Raw genomic sequence first — 22,641 nt, 5'->3', positions numbered from 1 at the left:
ACTCCTCCCATTGAAAAGCCAAGTTAATTCCCTCACAGAAATGAATGTAAAGTGTTACAAAACAACTCCATTTTTTACACATGATGTTGGGCAAGTGGGAAGTCGTACTCAAAATACCTCAAATTTATAAGTGAGTGTTTTTGACTAGCTGAGTTACAAACTCCTTATACATATAAGTCTCAAAATCACTACGACTGAGTCATAATATAATTTATCTTTGCTTTGGTTTGGGAATGGGTATAAATTATCTCTTCAGGAAGTGAGGGGTTGTGCATGTGAGAAGGGATTTTTATTGTGTCTGAATACTTAATGATAAATCAAATGTAATAATATCATTAATTTGAAACTTAAAAAAAAAGATAAATTCAACCAATTTTTTTTAAAGAAAAACTAACAAAAAATCTAAAAAAACTTTCATTTTAATGAAAAGTCATTTTTAAAGGTATAATGAATAGTACCAGAAAAATGTATAAATATGATTTTTCATTAAAAATAAATAATAACGAAAATATTTTATTAAAACTTCCATTTTTTTATGATACTTGATATTCTAAACCTTATTTCCGATATATTAAAAATTTTCTGAAATGTGAGCGGGTCATGAGTCGTGTCGGGAGTGTAAAGCGGGAAACGAACCTCCTTCCAGCTGCCTCTGTTGACGTGTAAGTTGCCCTCTTCCTCTTCCGTCCTTTTTTTTCTTCCACAAACCACCCCACTACTGCGCTCGCACACCACAAATTACCCTACTTTTTCCTCCAATCAATCCTCCCTCTTTGATTTTTTCCTTCTCTTTTAATATTTTAATTTTAATATTTTAATTTATAGCACAGTGGAGAGCCCAAACTTTTCCTCCAATTAATCCTCCCTCTTTGATTTTTTCCTTCTCTTTTAATATTTTAATCTATAGAACGGTAGAGTTTTCTCAGCCAACATCTGTATATATTGTCGGCAGATGAGGGAAAAGGATCCGGCCGCGGATGAGAGATGCATAACTTTTCTCACAAAAATATACGCAATATTTATAAGTTGTACACAAACACTAGCGTCAATCGTTTACATGAGCTACAATAGATAGTTACGAGCAAGTAATGTGTTGTCATGTAAAATCTATATGCATGAATGACCTACAATCACTAATGCAACGATGAATTTCGTTCATCAATTGAGAAAGACTTGCATAAAAACATGTCTCTCAGACTTGCATAAAAACATGTCTCTCAACCCAAAATAATAATGTACCAGACCTACATCTTGTTATGTATTTTAACTTTTTCACATGGCGCATCATAATTCATTTCCTATACTCATCTTGACATTTCCGCTCCTCTCATTAGTCATGGTTGATTGAGTTTATGATAACAAAATAAGCTCTACTATACGAGAGAATAGGCCTTGTATCGTATCTAATGTTATCAATGTAAAACTATAAATACAAAAAAAAAAAAACATACAACCAAAGACAGCTAAAAATCTTAATAGCCAGTGCTAATTTAAGTTTTACCTGTCTGGAACCGACCACGCGGTCAAAATAGTATGCAGCTCTTTTTCTCTGCCTTTTACTGTGCTTGATTTGTTGGTAGTGTCTCTCCAAAAGCATGCTTCTTTAGACTCATTTTCCACCTAGTAATTGGGAAACTGTTCAACTTTTTACTGTCCACAGCCATGCAGCATCTGTGAGACTGTTGAATTTGTGTGCTAATACAAGATTCAAACGGTGTCTTTTTTCTTCAACGCATGGGTATAGGTGCATGCCAGGCCATGTCATGATCATCACAGACAAACATCAGCTCCTCAGCTCCTCAGCTGGACCCAGTTTTAATTTTCATCGACCCCTGCAAACCTAATTCGGTCCATTCATTAGTACCTTTACTTAAAAAAAAAACCTGTTCAGTATTCACTGCATTATCATCGTCTATGGAAGGAAAATCTTCAGTAGGGCAATTGGTTTTGTTTGGTCCTATTTTGCTTTACACTCCTAATAATTAGAAGGAGTTGATATCTTTCGGAACATGTGATAACTTGTTATTAGATAGTCACACAAGTCTGATCATGTGAAGCCAATACTTAAGATTCTCTCAATTTTATTTATATACGTGTCAGATTATGATTTTCACGTAAAATTGAAAAACTCGTTATAAATAGGATTTCGAGCCGTGTTCACAAAAAGACGACACCCTTGGATTATTTTAAGCAAGGGTTGGATTGAGTCAAAATAACATAAGGTAGAGAAAGGAAATTTGTCAAAACCTATTACGAATTATGTAATGCTACTTTTCTCTTCAACCTATCACACCTTGTGGCATCACACACATAGAAATAGGTTTTAAATTAAATAAAACCACCAAAAAAGTTTGAAAAGTTGATAGGGTTGGTTTATGCTTGGGGATGAAGCAAAGGCAAAAGATAGACCCCAGTCCATGAGTCAGCACGTGAGCAAAGGGAACAATCATGCATAATTAGGGTTGGGACAAAAGGGCTGCAGATAGAGGTTGCAATGACCACCTTAGTTGCTTGTCAACCAAGTGATAAGTTAATCATATTTTAATTTTGCCCCTCAAAGTACACACTTAATCTTAATGGGGGGTTCCACTGTCCTTATTTTTTTATCAAATCATTTTGGTTAACTGTTTGTTAAATAGAAAGTATTATTGTCATTTTGGTCATTGTTTAATAGAGATTTTTCATAGAAGTACCAAAATAATTGACGGTAGACAAACTCAGGTATCACTTATATCGATTTCAAATCTCAAAAACCAAAGTAATGAATTATACAAATCTCAGATATCATTTTAGCTAAAGTGCCTCCCCAAAAACAAAAAAGTAATAGGGTTAAAATCATTTCTAATGACGTTTCTTTTAAATCATGCACCTACTCCTTGTATTATTACTATTAAGAATCTAGGAGTATGCATTGCATGCTACCAAGGCTTTAAGAATCTATGACTTGCATACTTTACACTAAAATGGCCAATTCACATAACATCCAGTGAAGGCTATTACCCTTACTTGCCCTTTCAAATTATCCGAAAACGCACTTTAGTTTAATTGTTATGTGGGCAAACTTTTTAACAAGATTTCTCCTTAGACGATCAACGAAGGACAAGAAGGGGCAAAGTGGCACATACGAGTTAAAATTTTAACCCAAAAGAATTAGAGCAGAAAAACTATTTATAAATTAAAACCTAAATTTTTTGAGCTAAAATTTTGAATTTTAATTCAAAAATTAGAGATCGTCTTAGTATCGGATGAACTAATTAAAAGTAAACCTTGAAAAATGAAATTGGAACTTGGAAGGAGAAGAACGCATGAGGGCACGTGGTTTCTAGACATGAAAATTCAAAACAAACATCATCCGCTGCCAGACTTTGCAGCACCACATCCACAACCAGAACCGTCAATCGCTGTGACTCATTCGCATCCATTTCACATGTTCTGCGCTTTATAGCGACCAATGATCGTGACGACATAAGTTGGACAGTTTTTACCCACCAAAACAAAAAAGAAAAATGAAATTTCTGTAATCTGTATCACGGATATATACAACGTTCCTTTCATAATAAAATAGCCCAAGACCCCTTTTTTTTTTACAATGCGATATTCTTAACTGCTTTAAACCATGGAAAATAAATCAAACTCGATATAAGAGAGAGACATTGCTCTAGCCAACTGACCTAACTCACATCTCGTAGCACACTACTTTAAATGATAGAAAAGGAATAGAACTCGGTACAAGTAGGCAAAGGCATTGCCCTAACCAATTGGCCTAACCCACATCGTCCTAGGCAAACAAACAGAGAGCCGATTTATTATTAATGCTGCCAAACAATTCTGGTCTATTTGGGAGTGATTATATGAGGGCCAAATCACATAATCACTTCTAGAGAAAAAAGCTTATGAGAGGCTTTTCCATAAATTTTACTGAAAAGCAAATCTATTGTGCTTCTCCCCGGAAGTGATGGCCTCTCAACAAACGCTTTCCCGACGCGTTCCTTCGAGAAGTGATTTTGGCCTTCCAATAATCGCTTTCGCGACGGGTTCATCAATCCGAATACAAAAACCAATTTGGAACCTTCAAATGAAACATAATATGTAAAAGGATATGTTTAACCAGGCAATCCAAGCACTAGTGCTCTTAACAAGCATTATTTCTTCAACAAACCAACCATTGACTAAATATCTTAGAAACGATACGTTACAGTTGTTTTTTTCTTCCATCTCAAATGCCTTCAAATGAATATTCACAAACTGAGAACGTTGTTCCTTGATCAACTTTAAGACGCACAAAATATATAAATTTTTAATATTTCCAACGTTTTTACTAGAACCGAGATGGATTTCATGCATTTGCAAGCCTTTTAACAAATGCCGGAAACATCTTTCTTACCCCATCGCGTACTTCTGCGCCCAACTGCGAGCAGTGGCTTCATACTTTGCCCTGTCCGTCTTGTACATGTGCGCAATTTCGGGGACAAGTGGGTCGTCTGGGTTGGGGTCCGTCAACAGAGAGCATATGGACAGTAGCACCTGAAACACAAGTTCATTTAACAGACATTAATAACCTATATATCAAATAAATAAGTTATTGAGCTGGAATTAGTGCCGTTATCAGATTAAAACGAAGCCATCGTAACTCCCATCGCACAAAATGATGACATCTCATCCTATGTCGAGCATACCATGTTACTTCCTCCATATTTTTTAACTCCATCCCATAAAATGATGGCATCTCATCCTTTTTTGGCCACCCCCACATGCTTGCACCTTATCACTCGTCCCATCTCGAGTAATACAACAGAACATGGAGTGAAAAGCAGGATTAGGATGGAAACGCACATGATGCATGCATCTCACATCACCAGTTGCAAGTCACATGATACAACATGACTTGGAATAGAAGTAGGATTATTAGGATGGAGCCACAGGACATCTCCTTTTAATCTGATAAGGGGACAGAAGCCACAACTCTTGTAGTCCCCACACACATGAAGAATTCTGATAAGAGGGATAGAAAACACAAACCTTGGAAATGGTTAGTGCCGGGCTCCATTGTTCTTTGAGAATATCAAGACATATGCTTCCATTGCTATTAATGTTTGGGTGAAAGACCTTGGTCCTAAACGCAACCTGAAATGTAACTTGAGTTAGAATCTACATTCTAGACTACCAAGAGATGTACTCAATTAACGATGAAACAATAACAAGATGAGAAAAGCATTAGACCACACACACAACTTGAGTTAGCCGCTAAAATTCTTCCAAAGACAATTTAGAAGCCAAAACATTAAAAAGGGCACCTGGTATCAATAATATCATCTCACAATAATCAGCTCTTTGTTGTAACAGTTTTAAAAGCATTCTAAGATAAACATCTACATCTATGGAAAACTGTGGGAACTCCGGAAACACCATGCAACTTTACTGAAATCAGAAACACATCTCCCCGAATATCTGGAATAACTCTGAATACGAGCATTATAAGATAGATATCGATTACAGAGAAGTACTTTGTCCATAGATTCAATACAAACAGCCACAAGTGATATACAGAAACCAAATCTTTTTATGGATGTTCATTATTATTCTTGTTACAGTTTTTGTTTGTATTTTCAATAAAATGAACAAATTAATTGCTTAATGATTAAAAGACCAGTGGCAAACTGTTGGTGAATAAACAACCTAACGACTGGAGTAAATCAGCTGGAAAATATCCAAGTCAGATTCCACTTAGTATCATATAACACTCTCACTAACACCCATAAAAGCTAAATGTGTTACCAGTGACCACCAACACTACTTAAACATGCACTATCTCACACACACACATACAGAGAAGAAACTATTTTCTTCCTAAGAAAGTTGGATGTAATTACAATATGACCTGGTACAACATGAATGCAATCTACTTAAATATGATTCACGTCCAATGCATCTGCAACTTATAGTGGTTTGGAAGATAAAATACAATTCCAGAGATAATACACATCAAGTTACATTCACAGCAATTGAAGAGAGAATATTTTAACAAAACCACCTGCATGTATGAATAAACAATAAAACACTGTTGCAGTTATCCATTACACCCATTATACAACTCACAAAAGCTCACATTTCATTTATGACATTGTATGGAGGATAAATCATTTATGATATCATATGAAGGAATATGGCAACTACAGATGTATGGAAACATAAGGATTCGGTTTTTCAATTTTCTTTTACCTTCGGAGGCTTGAATGGATAATCCGGAGGGAAATGAATTGAAACTAGAAAAACACCACCTGTGTATGGGCTATCAGCAGGTCCCATAATTGTCGCCTGCCAATGGAACATGTCCTCGGCCACAGGACCTATAATCCACGAAAGAGAACCCCAAAAGAAGAATGCATGCCAAGTTCAGTAAAGTGATCAAAATATATGCATATACCACAGAAAGATAAGATGCATAGACGGATGTAAAACTTGCTACAATGCAAATATCCTACCACCACTTGTTTACATCAACTAAACCATTAAAGGATGATGGTTTCATTCCCAATTGGACCATCCACAAATTTCCTACATCTTTATTTCATAACTGATAAAGCAAAGGGTAAAATTTCAGTGTTTTTTTTCAGTAAACTTGATATAAGTTCACTTTTGTAAGTCATTATAGGATTTAGTCCACTTTGTTGGGTTAGGTCCGCTCACTGATTGTCCACATCAGCTTATTTTTATTTATTTTTTATTAAATTGTGATCAATGTTATTCCTTATTTATAGGATCTTTTACTTAATTTTAGGATTGAATATAAGAATAAAACGTTGTTTCTCCTTCTTCCCACTCTCAATTCGTATCTCAATTTTTTATTCTACTTCCATAATAATTTAATTGTGTGTTATTAATGTTGTTTTCATGGATGATAGGTGTATTAAGTTTTATTTATTTTCGTATGTTCTACCTCCATTACAGGTTAATGGTATTTTATTCAACCCAATGGTGTAGGTATCATATATGATGGCATGCATATAACTATTTTTAAGAAAATGGTTAGATATTCATGTTTAATATTCAAATTAAAAAAATTCAGAAACATGCATAAATCAAGAAATTTAATTAAAGTAGAAAAAAATAGGAAACTGAACTAAATCCTAACAGCTAAAATTTTAGGACCTAGATCAAACTACCCCTTTTTTCCTGCCAATTTTTTGCTAAAATCTGAGCTTCAAAGAGTTCAATTCAATTGAAAAAATACCGCTAATCCCCTGCAATTAGAACTTACCATCTATAATTCTAAAACAATTTTAAATATGGCATCCAAATTTAACAAAAAGGTAAGGTATTTGTTGAAGGAAGTAGGAGCAAATACCAGCACTGCATGAGGTAGGCGGGTCCTTCTGCAAATCCTTGAGCTCCTTCAAGATGCGTTTAGATGCCATGACAACACCTACAAACACACTGCAATCACACAAACACAACATGAAAACCCAGAAAAAAAAAAACCCCTAATCAAAACCAGATCGCCAGCCAAACAAACACAAATCAACACCCAAAATCCAAACCCTAATTTCCCACATACACAGATCAAGGCGGACACCTTAAAATAGTACAAAACAAAAGGCAGAAACAACAATTCAAGAAAAATTGAGACATGGATGAAAAGGGTAAAAATACCAGGAGATTGCGCGATTGGGATTTGACAAAATCCGAGATTGAACGAGCTGAGAAGGTAAAAAATTGGGGAAAATATTATGTATTTTATATATACATATAATATATATAAAGAGAGAAAAGGATAAGAAAGAAAAAAGACTTGTTTCTAGAATTTTCTATCCTTATATTCCAACTTGACTTAGGATCCACGTCCTCCTCCTTTACTCCATGCCCCCGCCAACCCCCCACCCCCCCCCCACTTATAGCTAATTACAAAATACACCCCTCACACATGTACTTTAACCATTTCGCCACCACACCCTCTGCTAATTTGCAATCTGGTCCCTTTCTGTGTTGTTCATTACATTTCTTTGTATGGACCCATCAAAGGCATCATGATTGAGTGAGTCAACTTGACTCTACAGGGTTGGTTGGACTCTTCCTTCCTCTCCATTTTTAGCACGGATGGGATTCGGGATCGAGATCCGTCGAATGCCTTAGAGTGGAATTCAAGTATTTTGACACTCGAGACATGGACGCGAAATTACTTTGGCGGCGTTGCCCGCACTAAATGTTGTAATGGTTATTTTAAAATTTGAATTTTGTTTTGTTGAATTTTTAATCCTTCTTACGCATCTCTCGTGTTGTGCATTTCTGATATTTTTTATATCACATTTTCTGATACATTACTTAATGAAGATGAATTAAACTTGTTTTGGGTTTGGACAAATTCAATTTGAGTACATCCAAGTTTTATCCTTAGAAACAAGAGTAAAGGGGCGCCAACAAGACTCTCTACTTTGCATGGGTCAGAAAAGGAACACCTAATGTACTTAATCTTATCTTTACTTTGCAAATAGGCTGTTGTCACGACTTGAACTCGTGACCTTTTGGTTACAAAAGAGCAACATTTTCGTTGTTCCAAGAAAGAGATTCAAACTTGGGACTTCTTTCAACGTAAGAAAGAGATTTCACTACGTAGCGGCAGTGCCAACCATCGATTGGTTAACATGTAATTTGTCTGCGTATTTAGGCCATAACTCATAAGGCGGGGAAAGAAATCAAAACAAAAAGAATGAGCAAAAGTTTATTGATTGTAAACAAGTTTCTCAACACTAACGAAAGATCCACGCACCATGAAAAGAACGAAAAAAATTGAACATCACACCAGATACACAAGAAACAATGAAATCTTACATACCCAATCGACATATGATATCATGGCTCAAACCATTTCTCCTTCATCTAACACTACTGGCAGCTATTTGTCCTGCAGCCCATTGAAAATCTCTTTCGCCTTGTCTTAAGGTAATCCCACGATCATGTCAGAGAGTCGAGAAAAAAGCCGGGATCTAAAGCATTATCCGAAACATAGAGAACGCGGATGGAGATCATCGCGGATTTTATTAAATGGGGATAATCTTGTAATCGCATTTAGCCTTGTTTCCGAAATCAACTTCCCTTTGCTTGGCATCGCAGTTTGAAATGATGGGAATGCCGTTAAAGAAAATTCCAGCAATGGGGAAGCTAACGCTTCCGGTCATGGCCAAGTTCAGTGTCATCTCCCTATTGTTTATGTCGGTTTTGAGTTGATCTACATCGTCTTTGGTAATCCCGGATTTATTAACCTTAATGGTTCCATTCAACGACTTCGTGTTCTTCTGGCCCTGAGCAAACTCAGGAAACCCGGTGATACCTAGCGGGACATGCGCGGACGCTACCTTGATCTTGAAGGCACCATACTTGAGGTCAGTTTTATCATTCTTGTTAAAGAACTCCACAAGAAAATGTACATTTCCCCTCAAGACAAGTTTATTGTGGTCTTTAGTAAAGTTGAGGCTGGTGGCGTTGAATCTTCGGATGTAGATTTCTGGCAGATACGAATGGAAGATGGCCATGGCAATGAAAGCAATAATGAGAGCGAGAATCACAATGGCGAAGAAGACCAAGCAGCACCATGCGCAGCAAGCGTAGCCTGCACGACGCTTGGGGCGCTCATGGTCAAGGTCAGGAACCATATAGGCCGGATCGCGGACCTTGCTGGGAGCTGAGGCAGCTTCAGAGATGGCAACATGCCGCGCACTGCTGGCCTTTGATTGGTTGCGGCCAGGAGGTGGAGGCAAGGATGGACCATGTACCATTGTTGGAACTCTAGCTAGCACCTCCTAGCCGGATCACGGAGGAAAGCAATCGACGACAAAGGTGACGAATTTTTGAAGGATGTTTCATGTGTTTAGAGGAACATGGTAGTTTTCTTAGCTGAAACTGAGGAGGACCACAATCTATATACGGAAAATAAGATTTAGCATGCAGAGGAAACTGGGATCGACAGGCTCGGAGAGAAATTGACCTACAACGGAGATGCGACCCCTAAATACATATATATAGCCTCCTATTTCCAAGGGCATAAAAAGTGCGTCTCCGTGAGAGTAGCTTTAGACCAAGTGACCAACATTTCTAACCACATTCTCTCTTAATGCGATGATGTGTACTTTCAACGTCAATTATATAGTGATTAAAATGTGATTATGGGAATAGGAAAAAAATACGAGAAATGATTTCTGCACGTTCATGTTTATTTATGTCACTCGATTCTTTTTTTATTTTATTTATTCAGTCCAAAGATTAGAAATAAACATTGGTATGCAGAATTCACTTTCCTGAAACAAAAATCAGACAAAAACTATAGAATTATCGAAGATCGTTCAACAAATCGAGAAAAGAAAAAAAAGATAAAACCCCACCTAAACTGCTTAAAAAAATCACAATTGGACTGATAAATTGCCACTCTACAAAGCCATGCACTTAATTGAATAATGCTTGGGAAAACCTTAGGAGGCATGTACAGAAAATGTAAGGTTCAATCATGAATTTCTCAGAACCAGATAAATGAAAACAGCAAGTTTGAGTGGTCAAGGAGTCTGCACAGTTGAGTCCTTTGATTTATTCTCTTTCGGAAGATTGCCGGTTCTCTGAGTCGGATTGCCGGATTTCATCAATCATTCTAACAACTTCTTCCATGGTGGGCCGCATATCTGGCACCTTTGCCACGCACGCCATTGCAATTTGCAACATTTGAACCATTTCTTCTTCAATGTTTTGGTACCTCATCAGTTCAACGTCAAATACCTCTGCGGTCCACTCCTCCCTGACCACGGACTGGACCCACCGAGGAAGATCAACCATATCATCACGCCCGGGCGACTGGAGTGGAGCTTTTCCAGTCAGCATCTCAAGGAGGACGACGCCAAAGCTGTACACATCTGATTTATGAGAGTGCTTGCGGGTTTCAATCACTTCTGGAGCGCGATAGCCTGCACTCCGAGGAGTGGCAGGAACATTCATGAGAGGAGTCAGGCCAACATCGGAGATGCACCCATCGAGGTCTTGACTGAGAAGGACATTTGTGGACTTGATATTTCCATGAGTGAATTTCGGACCACCCACAGAATGAATATGAGCAATTCCCCTTGCAGTGCCAAGGGAAATCTTTACCCTCGACTCCCAGTCTAATGAAGGTCTTTCACTTCCCCGGTTTCCTGCCATCAGATACAATAAAAATTGAGTGTGGTGCACCAGACAGTGCTTCAACAGAAAGCTGAATTCTCTATTAAGGTGATCTAAATAGGCTGTCCCAAATAGATCCATGTACAGACTTTTGAAACAAAAGTGATTGTCAATACAGAAAAGAAAATTGAAGGTAGCAAGCTGCTTTGCATACTTCTGTTAACTGAAAAGAAGTTGCTGAATTCGGGAGTTTGTAATCTTGTGTATTGGTTATAGAGACAGAAAGTAGGACGGTAACCTGATCTTTTATTATGCATAATAGATTAGCATGCTTTACCATCAAACAAAACGGAATTAGAAATAGTTAGAAAAAGTTATATGCATCGCTTGTAAATAATGTCACTTTCAGTGTCAGTAACAATCTGGTTGAGAGTGGGCTATCACAATGCCTCGTCCAATGAAGACTAGAATATCATTAGGCATATGGAGGTCAAACCAAAATTCATATACTCGTTAGATGCTAGCAGATTAAATGCACCCGAGTTGCAAAGTATGTAATTATAACTCTGAAATGCCAACATAACATCATCAAATATGCTACTAAACTACGTTGACAAAGAGCTAATAGACTTCAAAATGATAAATTTCAGGACAACTCTATCTTAATTTAAAATTATGTTTTTCTAAGGGTATCGACAGAAACTATACACTCTTCATGGTAATTACCTGCATTTTCTCTTTAGATATGTACACAAAGTTCTCACTCACAGATAGTACGGCAAAGTGTGTTTATTTTTATGAAAGAGATATAAAAGAAAGAAATAGAGAGCAGTGACATGCATACCATGCAAAAGCGCAGATAAGCTCCCATTTGAGATATAATCATAAACTAGAAGCTTCTCGTCCTTTGAGTAATAATAAGCACGGAGTGGAACAACATTTGCGTGCTGTCCAACTCTTCCCACAATCTCCATTTGCTGTTCAAAATCCCTCTTCCCAACAACAACTTCCTTCAACCTTTTAACTACCACTGTTGTTGCCTCCTCTAAGACGGCCTTATACGCAGTACCATAACTTCCCTTTCCTAACACTTCAGCTGAAGCCCTCAACAAATCGTCAAGATCAAAATTGTAAGAACAACCTTCAAAGAAAACTAGTTTGTTCTTCTCGGGTTCTTGCACCCCACTCCCAAACTCCTCTTTGGGCTTCTCACTCCTTCCGCCGGTAGAAGACTTCCCTTTCAATACACTTGTTCCTCCGTTGTCTTTCTTCTTTAAACAGCAGAGAACTATAATTAGGCCTAACAGCAACAGCAGAACAGCCCCTCCAGCTGCAATAGCAATGATGTATCCCAACTTCAGCTTTTTCTTGGAGCTTTTTTTCTGAGGAGATACTGGTGGTGGTGGATTGGAAGTAGGAGGTGGCGGAGGAAGGACAATGGAGCAAGCTTTAAGCGGCCCTCCACACAAAAGTGAATTTCCCACAAAGGATGAATTGGGAAAATGTTGAAGGGATGGTGGAATAGAGCCATTAAGATGGTTATAACTTAAATTTAGACGCTTGAGCTTAGGTAGCTTAAGATCAGGTATAGGTCCAGAAAGGGTGTTGTTCTGGAGGCTCAATCCTGTGAGTTGTGTTAAATTACGTACTGTTTGTGGTATGTTTCCTGTGAAGGAATTAAATGATAGATCCAATACATTGAGTTGAGGTGAAAAGGAGGTAGGAATGTGACCAGAAAAATTGTTACGTTGGAGGTATAAGTACTGAAGTGATGGAAGGGAGGTAATATCAGAAGGAAGGTTACCACGGAGGAGATTGGACCGTAGGCTAAGAATCCGGAGGGCATCTAGCTTACCAAGGGTGTTTGGTGGGACAGAGCCCACAAGTCCAACTCCAGGAAGTCGGAGGGAAGTAACCCGGGTGCCATTTGGAGTGCAATTGACGCCAACCCAGGATGTGCACACTGGGGTAGCAGGGTTCCAACTAAAGTTGCGGCGATGGGGAACAGCATCAGCAAAGTCAAGAAGAGCTTGCTTATCGGAAGTCAGGTCAGAGAAAACCACAGGAAGAAGAATGGCAACGCCAAAAAGGAAAGGGATAACTGAAAAGGGACAGGACTTCATGGGGAGCTGTTTCAACCAAAGTTCTACGAAAGTGACTAGAAAAGAAATCAAAATGCAACCTCTGCAGGGCTCACAATCTCCTGGTCAGCACGAAAACGAACATATCAAGATTAGGGATCAATAATGCAAAGCATTTCATACACTAAGAAGGCAAAATAACAAACAATTTGCAAGGACGACATGAAACACCGAAAAGTAGTAATAATATAGCTCATTTCACTTTGCCTCAATGCTAGACTGCATTTAAATTCAGCAGAACAAATTAAGAAACAATCTGCTTCCTTGTCCCATAAATAAGGTACAAAAATGATTTATCAGAATTGGGTAAATATCTGTTGGAAACTAAGTTACATACATTGTACACAAGTGGGTAAGAAAGGTAAGAATTAAAAACCTTTACAAGCATTGCTGTCTACTATAAACTGATTGCATTACAAAACATGACTAAATTAGCATAATTATGGATAATTGATAACTCAGAGTGGTTCAACCACCAAATGAAGAAAAACAAAAGAAATTATTTGACCAAATTAAAACCTAATCCAACAGTCACAAGAAAAGTGGGGTTAGTCCAAAGCAACCACATTGACTAAATTCAACATTTTAATTATGGTAAAAATGGATGAAACTGAAAAAAGAAATTAATGGGCTGAGCAGAAATTCAGTGGAAAAATAGCAGTAAGGCATTCATGCAAGGAGAGAGCAGAAAAAAGCGCTTTTCACAATGGTAGCCATAGCAAGTTCAGATCTATAAGCACTTTTTTACCTGCAGTCTGCAGTGAGACCTGAGGAGCTGCCTGAGCTGAGTAGCAGAGGGTAAAGCTTCTTCCTTGAAGTAAAAAGCTTCAGATCCAATCCAGGCATTAGAAATTTCTTCTGAGATTATCACTCACTCAGGCGAAATGTTGGTGCAAAAAAAGCACAAAAAGTCAGAGACTTTTGAGAATTTGGTGGGAATTTAAGCAGGAAAAAGCGCTTCCGGTTTTCTTACCGGACAACCGCGCAAGGGGAAAGTTCAAAGTTTGGTTTTGGAGATGAGAAAAGAAAAATTTTGGGTTTGAATAAAGGAAATGGAAGGTGGGGAGAAAGGAAGGGGAAAGAAAATGAATGAATGAATCAATTAGAGGGAAAAAGAAAAGGGGAGATGAAGAGGACTGCACTGCCCCTTGTGTGTGAGCTGTGTGCCCCTCCCACTCAATGAGTCTGCTGAGAGAGACAAAGCCCAGCTCAAAAGTAGTACCGTTTCGTTTTATTTCGGCTTAACACACTATTTTTTATTTCCTTTTGAAAAACGACACTCTAAAGTAAACAACTCTAATTCATGGAACTTAATGTAAGACGATTCAAGTTAATAAAGCTCTCTGTTTTGCAAGAATCGAGAACAAGTTTATCATATGTAGTTTTACTCTTACTTTTTAAAGCATATGTTTCCACCACTTGAACTTGTGACTTTTTAGTCACAAAGGAGTAACATTTTTGTTGCGCTGAAGCTTGCCGTTGAGAGCTTAAGGCAAAAAAAAATTGATTGCAAGCTAACAAAACTCTCCTCTTTGCAAGAGTTAAAAAAAAAAACATTTATCGTACACAATTTTTCTAAAATGTTCTAATTTGTTAAAAAAATATTCAAACACGAGTATAAGGGTGCGTTTGGTACGCAGACGGGACGGGACGGGACGGGACGGGACGGGACGGGACGGGACGGGACGGGACGGGACGGAACGGGACGGGACGGGACGGAACGAAGGTGTAATTTTTGAAAAAGACATGGGGTATATTTGTCTTAAAATGGTAAAACATTGTGTTCCACAGACGTGGAACAAACCCGTTCCAGGGGGGAGGTGGGACGCAAAAACACCCAAAATCTGTCCCGTGGAACAGCCCGTTCCACCCATTTTTGGCACACCAAACGCGGGACGGAACACCTCATCCCGTTCCGTCCCGTCCCGTCCCACATACCAAACGCACCCTAAGAGAACGAATACAATGTCTTAACCATTTAACCAGCTGACTTGACCTAAAATGGCACAATACACAATATTATATAATGTACCTAGTGTAGCGGTTAAGCTCGTTTGTTTGTTTCTCATTGGTTGTGTTTGGCTGCTTTCCTCAGCAATTAAATTCTTCAGGTTTCAGACTCTCTCTGTCCTTGTTTTCTGCATGGGATGTGATATCCACACATTCCATTTTACTTTTCACATACATTTTTAATTTTCAGCCGTCGGATCGGATGAATAGAATAAGATCAACAGACATAAATTATCAAGGGATGTGTGAGAAGTAAAATGAAGTATATGGATAGCATATCCCTTTCTGCATATATTTTCATTACTGTCCTTATATGTCCTATGACACCATCTAATACAAAAACAAAGTTTATTATTATGTACATGCAGTTTTATTACTCATTGTATTTCGATTGGATAACTTACCTAAAAATTGTATTTTGATTTGGATTACTTACCTAAAAAAATTATTTTGGATTTAACATGTATATGAAATTATTCTTTCTTAACTATTAAACACACGGTAGTACTATTTGCACAATTTTTTATTTATTTCTCACAGCTCTTGTTAATTTCTATTATTTGATTCTCACCAATTCATTTGATTAGAGAATTGAAAATTGAAAATTAAGAAATATGTATGAAAGGTAAAAAGAGCGTATCATACTATCACATTCAATATTTAATTTTCCTATAAAGAGTTAAGTATTTTTCTTTTTAACTTAGTTAACACAACAAATGTTTAAAGGTAATAGGTTATAAAACGCTCGTTATTTGTTTGAGTCCACTCCACAATGTAATATTATGAGTTATGATACGAACTTTTCATTTTTTTAATTACCATCAAATCATTAATCAAATTAATCGTAATTCATTCGCTCATCCTTTTGATTATTATCGTGATCCATGACCATTCATAATTCATTGTTTATCAAAAACTTGACTAGTAGTTTAATCAGAATGGTGGTTCAAAACTAACACATTTGACTTCAAATGCTCATGAATTAAAATAACTGGGTTTATTTAGTAAGTGTAGTTTGTGAGTGATTATACATATCCGAAATTTAAAAGTTCTTTACCTAAAAATAATGACTCGTTTGGAATCGCTTTTAAAAAACAAAAACGTTTTTTATGACAATACTTTTGGAATGAATCCTTAGTAAAAATGCAAGTGAGTCTAGGAAAGCATCTGCAGTGCTTTCTATTAAAAACACATAACTGATGTTTTTTGCATAAATCACTTGTTGTGCTTTTGAAACCTAACATATGGAGCTAAAATCCTCACTGGATATGTGTGAGATGTTTGCCATGTTTGAAATCTCATACCACAATATGACATCTTGTAATGCGTTAATTTATGGTTCCGAAACTCGTAGTCTTCCTAGCCGTTACCATCATATTGTTCTTGGTTGTTTTCTTCTTAACTCTTTTGAGAAATTCTTGACGTAATACGCGTCAGTGTTTGTATGTACGTTCAGAAATCTATCCTTCACTAGAAGAAACACTCCCTCCTCATCGACTGGGCAGGGCAATTTTTTTGGTCAATTAGGTAGCGAAACTTGAGTAGATGCAATTCCGTGCATACTCTGGCTAACAGTCATTTAATTGTGGCCGAAAAAGTAGCTGTTGTTTCATTTCAACAAAAATACTTACCTGTGTATTCGTAACATTTGTTATCTAGTGTTTTACTTTGTGTATTATAATATGAATGAGCGATATCATTATTATTTCTCACTTTGAGTATATAAATAATAAATAATTGCATATGTCATAATTATAATGATGTAGTAACACTAGGCGGTGTTTTAGGTAGACCAAAAAGCCTCTTCATTTCAACATCCAATTTTTAAATTCCCTTATTGGTAGGCTAGAGCAGCAGTGGGAGTAGCTCCTTCAGCTTCTTTTGGTTCATCATTGCCCTGTGGGAACGGATGCCTTTTTGGTCAAATGAGGTTTCATGCTGCAGAGGACTGCAAGACGGTTTTCAAATTTTGAACCCACATAAACACATACGTGTGAAAAGTTATCATGTCAAGTTTCCTATAAATTTCATAATAATGCAAGTATATTTATGTTTAGTCTCAAAGATTACTTAAGTATTCTCGAGCAACTACGAAGTTATTATACATGAGAGAAAAACAAAAGCAAAACTCAAGCTGCAAAAACCGGCCTCCAACTCGTGCAGTAGTTAAATTAAGACAAAAATCTATTTTAAAAACTGATCATGCATGTTTGAGTTGATTGGAAATCAAACTTGAACGGTTGCTATTACAACACTTTCAAGTTTCCCACCCATCTAATCCATTGGGGGTTATCAGTTAATCTTATTCTAATGGTGATGATATGACTTGGATTTAGACAAGAAGTGACCAATTTAGTTGAAGGTTGAAGCTAATGAGACATGGGATCTTCAATAATATAACTTATGAGCTGTGGGTGCTAGGCAGAGTGTAACATCTTTGATGGAAGAGTTCGGGACTGGAGGGAGGGAAACCATGATCCAACCACTACCTCCACCTTTTTTTTATTGCCAACTACCCTCAACCTACCATTATTACATTTTAGATCTGCTCCATCATCTGCATGCTCATCAGCATGCCAAGTGCAAAAATTCCAAAAATAAATTCTTAGCCCATCACATGAAACAAGATGCTTTACCTTCTCACTAATTAAATAAGACTAGGCAAGAATTATGAACTTAAAACTTATGAACATTTAAAGAGGAGAAATTCTGTCAAACAGCCGGCGGCCGAGATATATTTCACTCTTTGGTATCTCTCTTGTCATGAGAATGATATAGAAAAGGAGATACATCTCCAGTTACGGACATGATTTTATTTTTTATGTAGGTCATGGTGAAATTTGATTTTATTTTTTATGTAGGTCATGGTGAAATTTTTTATCCTTTCTTTTTCTTCACTTTTGATGAGTCAAAACTTCAAATGGAATGTACTCCACAACCATGATTAAAGTGTATATGCATGGTTTAAACATCCAAAACAAGCTATCTCTAAAACTACTAGATAATCCCAAAAGAAATCATGCCTGAATAAGAAGTTTGAACCCTTCTCACGATCATGATGTCTCAATAGTAGCTCTTTTCAAAAGTTTCATGATTAAACATACATAATCTTATGTCACTCGTGGGTTGGAGAGGGACTTACCTTAAGGAGTGAAATAACACGTGATGAGTGAAATAACACGTCATTATCTAAACCCTAGATGTATCGTTTTTGTGTTTATATCACTCCTCAATTGACTTTAACATATTAAAGCTGAAATAACACGTGATGAGTGAAATACATACAAAATTTATATCCTAACAGGTAAACATTTATGCATGTGGTTTGGGTGTGAAAGAAGAATTTTCGGTATCAGTCTTCTAAAATTATCAACCTAATTCATTAGAGAATATAGAGGGAAAACAACATATCAACATGAAGTTGGAGTTTGGGCATCTCCAGGAATCATTTCATTTTAAAAAGCTGCATAAAATTTTTCCTTATCAAGGATTTTTCAATGTAAATGGAATAAAGGGTAGTACACTATATCATTATATAAGTAAAGAGACACTTGAAAAATAAAACTTTCCTCTATTTAGATAATGACATGTAGTGTTTTATTTGTGTTCCGGCTACACTGAAAATTTTCTTCTCTCTTACCCCCAATTTGTTTTGTATTTATTATGTTTGTCAAAGTTGGTGTTACATGGAATATTCAAAGGTGTTTTATAATGTACTAAAAGCACAATGGAATAGACAAAAAAGCACATGAATTTTAGTTTAATATTGGTCATAAGATTAAACTTTGTTCTAAATTGTCCACTTGTATTTAGTCTCTCATTCTCCCAGCTTGGCAGACAACCCATCTTAATCATGATCTAGCAGCAAATTAATCATGTACAATTAATGTTAGTATTTTGTTATATGTCTTGAAGCTTTCAACTTAGGAATGATTATTAAGAAATTGGTACCATTCTAATTTCTAACTTGTCGTGTTTGCTGATACTCAAATAATAAAAAAATTAGGTAGGGTACATCCATTAAATTCAGTTCGGGTTTGAGATCACCTATACAAAAACAATAATGTATCATCCTGATTCATGACTTCTAGTAAATTTGTCTTTTACTTTAAGACATGTTGACTTACTATTAATATGCGACATACCATATCGTCTAAGAGAGTGAATCCTGTAAGCCATATGTATATTCTCATCTGTACCTAGCATGAGACATTTTGGGAATTCACTGGCTTCAGGTTCCATCAGAACTCCGAAGTTAAGCGAGTTCGCGCGAGAGCAATCCCATGATGGGTGACCCACTTCCTAGAAACAAAACCGTGAATGCGTGGTTGGAGCCAAGGATTTAAATATCGAAAATATCGGCGAAATATCGCCGATATTTTCGTTTTTTTGAGTTACCAATATTTTAATGAGTATCCAATTAGTTTTCATCAAAATATCGCGATATTATCGATAATATTACGATATGACATTCAAAAATTCTTAAAAATTTCTGAAAAGTCTCGATTTTGAGACTAAAGGGATTCGAACCCCCTCCCATTTGACTCTTAACGCCTTAACCACCATATCACTTGTGTTGTTGTGATAATATGCTACTATATTTATATATATGGTTTTTTTTTTGAATTCTTTTTACAAGAAATAAATTTGCACATATTCCAAATTTTTTGTGGTATTATATTTTAAATTGTGTCAATTAATTACTTAGTCAATGGCATTTGGTTTTTAATTTTTCTATTTTTTATTTGGTCACTTACATGGTAGGGCTGGAAAAAAATACCGAAATTTTCGATATGGGATTGGTTTCCAAATCCCATTTGTTTGGTAATCCCGAAAAATACCGAAGTATTCGGTTTCCTATTGACTTTTGGGTTTTGGTTCTTGAAAACCATTGCCATGGTTGATGACTACTCTTCACAATACACTTACTCTACAAATAGAGATGATGAAGATAGTGAAAATTTTGAACCTCATAGGAACTCTATGTGGTACTAAGTCACTCATGTATCTTACCATGCAATGTATAAAGTGTAAAATATTGTACTAATTCATTATATATAAATGATTATGGTGTGTTTAAACTTCTTTTATTAATTACTACATATTTTCTACATTCACAATGTTTGCCAGCTCGCTATATAATCAACTTAAATCAATTAAATTCATCATGCAATGCATTTCCTTCCAATTTTTTGTGATAAACTAATAGATAATTGACTAAATAAACATCCTGCAAAGTTTCAATAAAAATTTCCAAGTTTTTCTTACAATTTCCGTGGTTTCCATGTAATTTTTATCGATATCGATATTATCCCGATATTTCCATCGATATTTCCGTGTTTTCGGACTATTGATATTTCCGATATTACCGATATTTTCTTCCTTGGTTGGAGCCCAAAGCGGACAATATCGTGTTACGATGAAGTCGAGCCTAGGATATGGTGGGGGCCCGGGCTGGGATGTGACAATTTGATATCATAGCCAATCCCTGACTGGTGTGTGCCGACGAGGACGTCGGGCCCCTAAGGGGGGTGTATTGTGACATCCCACATCGCCCAGGGGAGTGAATCCTGTAAGCCCTATGTATATTCTCATCTCTACCTAGCACGAGATCTTTTGGGAATTCATTGGCTTTGGTTTCCATCGGAACTTCGAAATTAAGCGAGTTCACGTGAGAGCAATCCCATGATGGGTGACCCACTGGGAAGTTCTCGTGTGAGTTTCTAGAAACAAAACCATGAGGGCGTGGTCGGGGCCAAAAGCGGACAATATCGTGCTACAGTAGAGTCGAGCCCGGAATATGATGAAGGCCCGAGCTAGGATGTGACATAATGAGTATTAAATAAATTAATATCATTTTAATTCTTGAATTTTCAAATGTTTACTAACACTTAAAAAAAAAATTAAGTATCAATTCAAGTTTCAAATCAACTATACTTGAACAACGATGTATCATTGTGATTCATGACTTTCTCTATCCAAGCAAGGTAAGTGCTCACAATGGAGCATGGAAGTGTTGATGGAGAGGCAGAGAGGGAGCGGAGAGAGCTGAATGCATGCAATCAATGTACAAGCTCAGATCTCAAAGATGCCACACACTGGCAGGCAATTGCTTTGCAATGCCAATACCATGTGTCCCAGAAGGCCCATGACTGACAGAGAGCTTGCTAACTAATGAGTGAGCTGTGCCAGATGCCAGCATGTGGCCCCAACATTTGATACAGAATATCCACCTTTACAAGGCAAGTACTCAACTAAAACATTTTAAAAAGGGTAAATTACCCTTAGAATCGATTTCAATTTCTTCTAATATCTTTAAAATATTTAAATTTCATACATTTAGTCAGTTACTTATCATTTTATTTTATTTTTATACATTTATTAGAAAATCTGTTAAATAAATCGTTAAGTGATGACGTTGCAAATATAAAATTTATATTTATGTTGACTTGGCTGTCAAATTTGTGTTACGTAACAAAAAAATAATTTTTTATGTATTTTAAATATTATAATAATTTAGCCCATAAAAAAAAAAAAAAAAAAAAAAACCATCTTCTTCCCCGAACCCTTCCCTTCCCTTCCCTGCAACCCCCACCCCACCCTGCCCGCCACGCTACGCAACCTGTCGTACCTCATACTCACAATGTCCGAGGGTCGACTCGTGGGGAAGCTGTCAAATTCCTCGTCCAACTCATCCGGATGGGCAAAGTCTGCCCTTGAAAGCCGAGCATCCATGTGAGGTGGGTGCCTTGGCCTGAACCAGTAGTTCCATATGCCAATCACAAAGGGGTAGAGGATAATTGTGGGCAATATTAGTTTTGGGTAGCAAACTAATATCACAAACAAGATATGGACGAGGCACGTTGTGATCGGGTTTCTCCAGTTGCATGTCATTAAACCATCTGCAGACAGTCAGTGACCCCGCTAAGAACCGACATCCTTGGACGGGAGTATACCTTCTTCGGCATCCACGGTTCAGGAGCAAGATGATGGTGATGAAGAGGTGGGGGTGCCTGTGTCAAAGTGGACCAGGAGAGTGCAGGACTTCTCCATTGGGGATCCGAAATTGGGATTGGATCTCGGCGGATCCGAAACGGGGAAAGTCGGATCTGAATCGGAGAAATGTGGTGGAGGAGGAGGAGATCTGGGCGTTTGTTTGGATGGGAGGGGAGGTGAAGAGAGTGGAGGAGAGGAGGTGGGGTGTGGGGGGAGGGGGGGTTGTTGAGGGGGAAGTGGGGTGTTTGGGTTGCAGGGAAGGGAAGGGCTCGGGTAAGAAGATGGTTGTTTTTTTTTTGTTTTTTTTTAAAAAGGGTAAATTATTATAATATTTAAAATGCATAAAAATTTATTTTTT

At 37.1% G+C, this 22,641-nt stretch overlaps 2 protein-coding genes and 1 pseudogene across 2 annotated transcripts; all 3 read right to left on the bottom strand.

Annotated features, from left to right (window-relative positions):
* Window positions 1-4,061: 4,061 nt before the first annotated feature.
* LOC103447257 (ubiquitin-conjugating enzyme E2-17 kDa-like) lies at window positions 4,062-7,862 on the bottom strand. Its single transcript, XM_029099555.2, has 5 exons — window positions 7,651-7,862; window positions 7,346-7,434; window positions 6,220-6,347; window positions 5,020-5,124; window positions 4,062-4,524 (listed from the first exon to the last, which is right to left on the bottom strand). Exons 2-5 carry the CDS (start codon window positions 7,413-7,415, stop codon window positions 4,381-4,383), a joined length of 447 nt encoding a protein of 148 aa, XP_028955388.1. The 5' UTR covers window positions 7,416-7,434; window positions 7,651-7,862; the 3' UTR covers window positions 4,062-4,380.
* A 1,173-nt stretch (window positions 7,863-9,035) lies between these two features.
* Window positions 9,036-9,770, bottom strand: LOC114824092 (uncharacterized). Its single transcript, XM_029100492.2, has one exon. It carries the CDS (start codon window positions 9,768-9,770, stop codon window positions 9,036-9,038), a length of 735 nt encoding a protein of 244 aa, XP_028956325.1.
* A 531-nt stretch (window positions 9,771-10,301) lies between these two features.
* LOC114823874 (probable inactive receptor kinase At5g58300) lies at window positions 10,302-14,483 on the bottom strand (annotated as a pseudogene).
* Window positions 14,484-22,641: the final 8,158 nt, after the last annotated feature.

Source organism: Malus domestica, chromosome 03, assembly GCF_042453785.1.
Source record: "Malus domestica chromosome 03, GDT2T_hap1".
Classification (NCBI taxonomy): Eukaryota; Viridiplantae; Streptophyta; class Magnoliopsida; order Rosales; family Rosaceae; genus Malus; species Malus domestica.
The sequence above is the reverse complement of the archived record's forward strand: the minus strand, read 5'-3'. Positions and strand labels throughout refer to the sequence as shown.

What these genes read in the sequence shown, in the direction of transcription:
- LOC114824092 (XM_029100492.2), bottom strand. Translation starts at nt 9,770, where the DNA reads ATGGTACATGGTCCATCCTTGCCTCCACCTCCTGGCCGCAACCAATCA.
- LOC103447257 (XM_029099555.2), bottom strand. Translation starts at nt 7,415, where the DNA reads ATGGCATCTAAACGCATCTTGAAGGAGCTCAAGGATTTGCAGAAGGAC. An exon ending in GCCTACCTCATGCAGTGCTG is followed by an intron (nt 6,348 to 7,345) that starts GTATTTGCTCCT and finishes CGTGGATTATAG; the next exon opens with GTCCTGTGGCCGAGGACATG. An exon ending in CGGCACTAACCATTTCCAAG is followed by an intron (nt 4,525 to 5,019) that starts GTTTGTGTTTTC and finishes CTTGTGTTTCAG; the next exon opens with GTGCTACTGTCCATATGCTC.